Source organism: Aulonocara stuartgranti (assembly GCF_965226115.1).
Source record: "Aulonocara stuartgranti genome assembly, chromosome: 3".
Taxonomy (NCBI): domain Eukaryota; kingdom Metazoa; phylum Chordata; class Actinopteri; order Cichliformes; family Cichlidae; genus Aulonocara; species Aulonocara stuartgranti.
This window is the reverse complement of record NC_138941.1, coordinates 46,242,575-46,249,455: the sequence shown is the minus strand read 5'-3', so window position 1 is coordinate 46,249,455 and position 6,881 is coordinate 46,242,575. Positions and strand designations below refer to the sequence as shown.

The 6,881-nt window shown below is 42.1% G+C and overlaps 1 protein-coding gene across 2 annotated transcripts; it reads left to right on the top strand.

Annotated features, from left to right (window-relative positions):
* Positions 1-295: 295 nt before the first annotated feature.
* LOC309703761 (cerebellin-1) lies at positions 296-5,778 on the top strand. Of its 2 annotated transcripts, XM_082528653.1 has the most exons (4): positions 296-657; positions 1,575-2,188; positions 4,308-4,427; positions 5,495-5,778. In XM_082528653.1, exons 2-4 carry the CDS (start codon positions 1,883-1,885, stop codon positions 5,690-5,692), a joined length of 624 nt encoding a protein of 207 aa, XP_082384779.1. In that variant the 5' UTR covers positions 296-657; positions 1,575-1,882; the 3' UTR covers positions 5,693-5,778. The 2 variants fall into 2 exon arrangements, with proteins under 2 accessions (XP_082384779.1, XP_082384780.1); XM_082528654.1 differs by lacking the exon at positions 296-657 and having other exon boundaries at positions 1,485-2,188.
* Positions 5,779-6,881: the final 1,103 nt, after the last annotated feature.

Below are 6,881 nucleotides of genomic sequence, written 5' to 3'. Positions count from 1 at the left end.
GATGTGTCTATGAATGTTTATTACTGATGCTCATCGGGAAGACATCAACACTTTAGATGCTGTTAAAAATTTACACCCACTCAGAAGTCTGAGGAATCTTCAGGGATGGTGATTTTCTGGAGCACTGGTCCATCAGTAGGCGGTGATTTCATACCTCTTGATCTCTAATCCGAAACATACCCTGTTCACAGCATAAGTTACCATGGCGATATACCTGTCTAAATTGATGAATGTTTAAAAGGGGGAAAAAGCTATTTGTACCCGCTATCACCCATTAATAGTCATTTACTAATTAAAAAAAAAAATTTTTTAATTATAGCAGGGATACGCGTGAGTTCGTGATGAATCCTTTAAGTCCCAGCGCATTTTCTGTAATATCTGAGGTTAGATGAGAAGGAGGGAGAAAAAGGTAGAGTGGGGGTGGGTTCGAGGAACAGTGAAAACAGAAGGATGGCAACGCTCGTGATGTGATTAAACGTCTGCTCGAACGCAGGGGTCCCCTGGAACAGAGATGTAGTGAGAGAGAGAGAATGAGAGAGAGAGAGGGGGAGAGGAGGAGAGATAAAGCTGAAGGTGAGTGTGAAACGAAGCTCTAACTTTACTGAGCCAAGCTGGCTTCTGTATGTTGCTGCAGGAGCAACGCTGACGACGTGAAAGGTGGGTGATGGAGCATCTGCAGATTCTTTCTTTGAGGGTCACTCTCGTTAGAGCGATTGTACTTTTTATCATTGCACTTATTGTCCATGCTTTTGAGGATTTTTCGGAGCAACATCTCTAATGTCACACAAGGAAATGCTAAAAGGTTCTTTTATAATTTATCAAAGTACTGTCAGAATTCTTGTGTTTGCTTCTTAAAACAGTGGCTTTTTTAATAGTAAGCGTGTTTGTGTAAAGGAATGCAAGTGCAAAGAGAGAGACAGGGATTAAATTGGAAAGGTGCACGAGGTGAATGAGTGGGAGTGTTTACCCACAGATGGCCTCTCGGCGGTGGGATTGTGATAGTCCGCTGTACCCCCTCCTGAGTCCAGCTGGCGTCGCTCACGCGGGCCTCTTCCTGGCCAAAGCATTACCTCATCACTTCTATTTATTTTCTGCTTCAATATAAAGCGGTTTTCTATTAATATTCTCACCGTTTAATTAAGCAGTGATGTGGCAGAGCACCGGGATGGGTTTTTTATTACATTTACAGCAGTGCGGGTTTGATAGACTTTAACTGTGCTGAGGCACACAACTTTTCTCCAGCAGCACCGTGCTGTGTTTTCAGCCTGTTTTCAGTCGTCATGTTCTGTTATTAAAACGCAGAACAAGAACAAGCATAGTGGTTTTGTATACTTAATATTTTGATGCATGAACTTGTTTTAAAGGGCTAAACATATGTAAAAATGGTGGATTCTCCAACAGTATGGGTTGTTGAAGCAAACTAGGGGCAGGAGTCACCAAGGTTCAGGTTTTTTAACAGCTGTTGCCATTGTTCACCAGTAAGTTTATTTGCAAACTAAAGATGATCAGGTCGTCCAGTCATATTGAGATTCGTGCAATGTTTTCATGTGAATAACTGTGTCACTGACTCGCAGGCCTGAAGCTTCAATCCAGTCTGGACTTCTGACTCAGCACACTTGGCTGATGGCCACTCCTGCCCTGGTGTGAGGGACCGGACGCCACCACTTATTCCGCGCATTTATGGACTTCCTGTCAGTTGTAGTAAGCCAGCTGAGGAGTCCCTGAATCGTTTAATCTCCAAAGAGATGAGACAAAGCCCTGGCTGATGTTTTCTTTCCAGGTGAAATTATGACCCTGCTGGTAAAGTGAGGTGCGCGCCAAGAAGAGTCTCGCTAAAGAGCTGTGGTGACCATTCTGCAGTAGAAACGCGAAGAAAAAAAAGATGTCTTGTCTGTCATTTACCCCTGCACTCTACCTTGATGCCCACTCCGTCTTTGTCGTTGGACTGCTGCTGCTCGTCCACCGGGGGCCCTCCGAGGTCAGCTGCCAGAATGACACGGAGCCGATCGTGTTGGAGGGAAAGTGTCTGGTGGTGTGCGACTCCACCCCGTCGGCGGAGCCGTCAGGTAATGCCCTGGGCATGTCAGTGAGGTCAGGAACTGGGCGGGTGGCATTTTCGGCCATTCGTAACACCAACCACGAACCCTCAGAGATGAGCAACCGAACCATGACCATCTACTTTGACCAGGTGGGTTTTAAGGCTTGTTTTTGGAAAGGTGTGGTGCAAGTTAAGGTTTTGGTTGAATTTCACGAGTTCAACCAAAAATGACGCTTCACCTTCTGCTGCACTCTAAAAACGGTCAACAGAAACTTATGTTTCAAAGGACATAGACCTCATTTTGTATTGAATCTGGAGAGGATCCAAATCCTGGACACTGCAGGCAGAAAGCTAGTATTTTATTTTAAAAAAAATATCCAAAATGTCAAACAGAAGTCCAGTCAACACAGAGAAACATGCGGGGAAGCATAGACACTGTGACAAAGACTGAGAGCTGATTAGGGAATGGCCAACAGGACAAGGAAGGACAGTAAACAAAACTAACACAGGAGAGGAAAGAAAACAAACTTTCAAAGTAAGACAGGAAACAACCAAAAAGGAATGATACAGAAATTAATGCAAATATTAAATAAGCATCACACAAGGAAACAGCGCAAAGGAAACATGCATTTGTTTGGACACAGAAAGATGGAAACCACTGACGACACATTTGTATACCAGACCAGATTATCTTTGTTTCAAAATTTCCAACTTAAAACTGAGGAAGCTTTTAAATAAGTAAAAGATAAAGTGTATTTCTAAACCCCCTAAATTAATCAATTTAAATAAATAAATAAATAAATGTATGTGTAGGTCATTCAGCCTCTGAGCTTATGTCCCTTTGTGCACAGGTGAATTTTCATAGTGGAATAAAAAAGTAAAAATATAAATAAACTGCAAACCTGGGACAATAGGTCCCAACTAAAAACTAAAAACCTCTGTGTAGAATCTACGTCAGCTCCATTATTTGCAAGGAGCCACCACAGCAGATAGCTCTGCATGTTTGATTTGGCAGATTTTTACACCAGATGCACTTCCTGATGTAACCACAAAGAGATTTGTGTCTCCACCCAGGATCAAACTGAGATTTCTGGCTTGTTAGATGTAAACCTCCTTCTGGGGTGGCTGTAGCTCAGGTGGCAGAGCAAGTCAGCCACTAATCAGAAGGTTGGTGGTTTGATCCCAGGCTCCCTCCTGACTGCATGCCAAATATCCTTGGGCAAGATACTAACCCCACGTTTGCCTACTGGTGGTGGTCAGAGGGCCCGGTGGAGCCAGTGTCCGGCAGCCTCGCCTCTGTCAGTGCGCCCCAGGGCAGCTGTGGCTACAGTGTGGCTTGCCATCTGTGTGTGAATGGGTGAATGACTGAATGTAGCGTGAAGTGCTTTGGGGTCCTTAGGGACTAGAAAGGCGCTATACAAATGCAGGCCATTCTTCTTTTGGCTGCTCCATTTAGGGATCACTACAGTGGATCATCTGTCTCCTCCTCTGTCTCCATCTCACTCCATCCTTACCATCCTCCTCTGTCACACCAACCCTCTGCGTGTCCTCCTTCACTACACCCACGAACCTCCTCTGTGGGCTTCCCTTTCCCCATATTCATTCCCTTTGTCCCCTATCCCTCCTCTGCACAAGTCCAAACCATCTCAACCTTGTCGTTTTAATTTTGTCTCCAGCTTGTTAGGTAAACCACTACACTAAAGACCTCTATCCATATACATAGAAATAGCAGGTCAGCAGGCAAATTTTGCAAGTTACAGTTTGCATGACTTTCAGGACTCTCAAATAAGACTACAAGAAACAGTCGATAAAAGAGGAGCATTGATGTCTGTGAGAAAATCTCATGCATAGACAGTTTACTGAGAAACCAATGTGGTGAACTGACCAACCAGCCAGTTTTATAATAACCAGAACAGACTGCCATCGCCATTTATAGATACAGCCTCTTCTGCTGTTACTAAACTTGATTTATTGCCATCAAAGTCCCCAGTTACTGATCACACTGTACAAACAGAAAAAAGGCCTTCACAGAAAAGCATTATTACGACGGAGTGACTCACTGCCAGTTCTCTCCCTCCTTTTCTTGTTCTCCTGCGAGGACGAGCAGACCAACTTTCTTGTAAAAGAGAAACATTAGAAAAATTTAGGTCAGAAAAATAAGAATAATAAACCACAGTGGAGGCTCAGTGAAAGATTATGGATTACACATTTGTGGCTAGTTGGTTGGTTGAATTTGTGAAACTCTTTGCTTCTCTCTTTTCCTTCTTAGATCATAGTGAACGTTGGCAGCCATTTCGATCCAGCAACAAGCATCTTTGTGGCACCCAGAAAAGGAGTCTACAGTTTCAGCTTTCATGTTGTCAAAGTTTACAACCGGCAGACGATACAAGTAAGAACAAAAATGTAAAAGCGTCACGTAACACTGAACGGATCTGTTTGTTTCTCAAAGAAAAGTTAGACTTATTGCTGTTCTAAGGTTTGTGAATTAACAACAGACAGAGAGGTGCTAAAGTCTGGTTCTTCTGTGATGTCCACACAGTACCAGATTCTACTGATGTATAGACACAATCATCAAAACTGCATCAGCGTCCAAACATACCTGATTCTGTTTTACATGCACTCATTCACAAGGCCACTAAAGGTTGTGTTCCTTTAACCTCCTAAGACCTGAACTCTTCCACTGCATGCATTTTTAATTTCTCTTTGATATTTGGGCTGATTGGGACCCGATGAATGGAAAAACAAAGAATTACCAGATTTTTCTTTTTACCTGATTTTTGTTTCTAAGAAAAATGAGAGCCACATATGAGGATATTCGTTTAAAATTTTGATAGAACAGTAGCAGTATAATGTCCTCTTAAGTGGATATCAGGCCCTTGTAGAGCAAAATTGAGTATTTTGATCTAAATAACCCAAAATGTGATGTCCACATATCTGGATGCCAGGTCCTAGGAGGTTAAAATACAACTATAACTAAAAATAATATCTTTCACCACAAACAGCCTCAGTCCCCTGACTTAATATCTGTGAATGAATTTACAGTCATCTCAGTGTTATTTCAGTGGAGCTGGTTGTTTCCCTGTGTAGCTTTACTTCTAATCGTCCATTTATGGACGCTATCCTCACTTTCGCGATTGCGCTGTACGACAAAAATGAAGTTGCAGTTGTACACATCACATTGAACTTTGTGCCTCTGCCTCCAGAGTTGAGAACATGAGTGCAGTTTTACTTCTTACTGCTATTTTAATGATATCAGTGCAGAGAGAATAATTCACAGATTATACAGAGGAAGAGTTTCTGAATGTGATTTCATTCAGTTTTTACTTCTTCTACTCCTGTACCAGCACTGATGTGGAGGTTTTAGGATACAGTACATACAGGATACTGTATGTACTGTAACCAAACACTGTCTTCTAACCAAACTTTCCGTACAAATCTTACATCCTGCTTTCCCAGGTGAGTTTGGTTCTCAATGGCTGGCCTGTGATCTCAGCCTTCGCAGGCGACCAGGATGTGACCAGGGAAGCTGCCACCAATGCGGGTCTGGTGATTATGGAGAGGGGGGACAAGGCTTACCTCAAACTGGAGCGGGGGAACCTAATGGGAGGGTGGAAGTACTCCACCTTCTCTGGGTTTCTGGTGTTCCCGTTGTAGGGTTGACTGAGGTAGGATTATGAGAGCTGGTGTTCTGACCATAGTCACAGGTGTGGAGGGGAGGGCGGGTGTTACATAAAGAGTTCTTTGTTACTTTCACAGCCATCAACATGAAGGAAGAGGAATTAACTGATACATTGAACTGCACTGACGCATCTTGATGTGTATCGATGAATTGGTGAATTCACCTTGCACCAAATAATCTTGGATGTATTTTCCATTTCCATTGCATTTTTATGGCTTATTGTGTGTTTTTCTGTCATTAGTCTGTGGTTGCTTGCAGTTTTCCTTTTAATGCATGAAATAAGAAATGGCCAATAAAGAAAATAATTGTGTCTACTGACTGCATCAATCTATTAGCACTAACAAATTAATATTTTCAGTGCTAGCTTGCCAGTTAAAATGCTTTATCTCAGAAAGGTACGAAGGAGAATATGATCCAAGATACTTCACTTTCATTAAAATGTTCAGTGTAGCACTTCATTGTTGTCTTAAGTATACAGACTGCTATAATAAAGAGGATTGACAAATTTGGGCAAAGTTAGCAGTATGCAAGCTTGCTAGCTAGCAGACATACAAAGATTAGATGTTTTGTGAAAATCCAGTCTGAAGCTTTTCAATGTTCTTTGTGTTTTGAAATGGGATGTGAGCAATACGCATATTTGACTGAGAAACAGCACACTCATTGGCTAACACTGACTTCATTCTTTTATTCAACCAGGGCACCGTGCAGTCACTCACACGGCCATGAACTCCTCTGTATACCAAATTACCCTCAAGTCAAATGTGAGGCTATCTGTCTGACAGCTAAAGCTAGCCTCAAACTGGCTCATCTAAAAACAATTGAAAGCACAAATCTGCAACAGAATGGATGAAAAATATAATGGCCAATTGTACAGATCTTTAAGTTCTTACTGCTAAAACAAGTTTTTGAATCAAGGACCATAGAGATTGTAGCTTTCACTCAGGCATATGCTAATTAGTGCTATATAGCCATATAATAATATGTATTCTATATAATACCAGAAGTGAAAGTGATGCATACCAAGCTATGAGTCAGATATTTCCATAAAAAAATACTCCAAAAGTAGACATTGAGATGTCCAGCTCAGTGACTCGAATTAGCACAGGTGAGGCCTTAGAGCAGCTAGCTACAGCTAGCTTGAGTTACAGAAAAAAAATACTGATG

Coding starts and splice junctions, on each gene's coding strand:
- LOC309703761 (XM_082528653.1), top strand. CDS start 1,883: ATGTCTTGTCTGTCATTTACCCCTGCACTCTACCTTGATGCCCACTCC. Junction 2,189..4,307: donor TGACCATCTACTTTGACCAG/GTGGGTTTTAAG, acceptor TTTCCTTCTTAG/ATCATAGTGAACGTTGGCAG. Junction 4,428..5,494: donor ACAACCGGCAGACGATACAA/GTAAGAACAAAA, acceptor CTGCTTTCCCAG/GTGAGTTTGGTTCTCAATGG.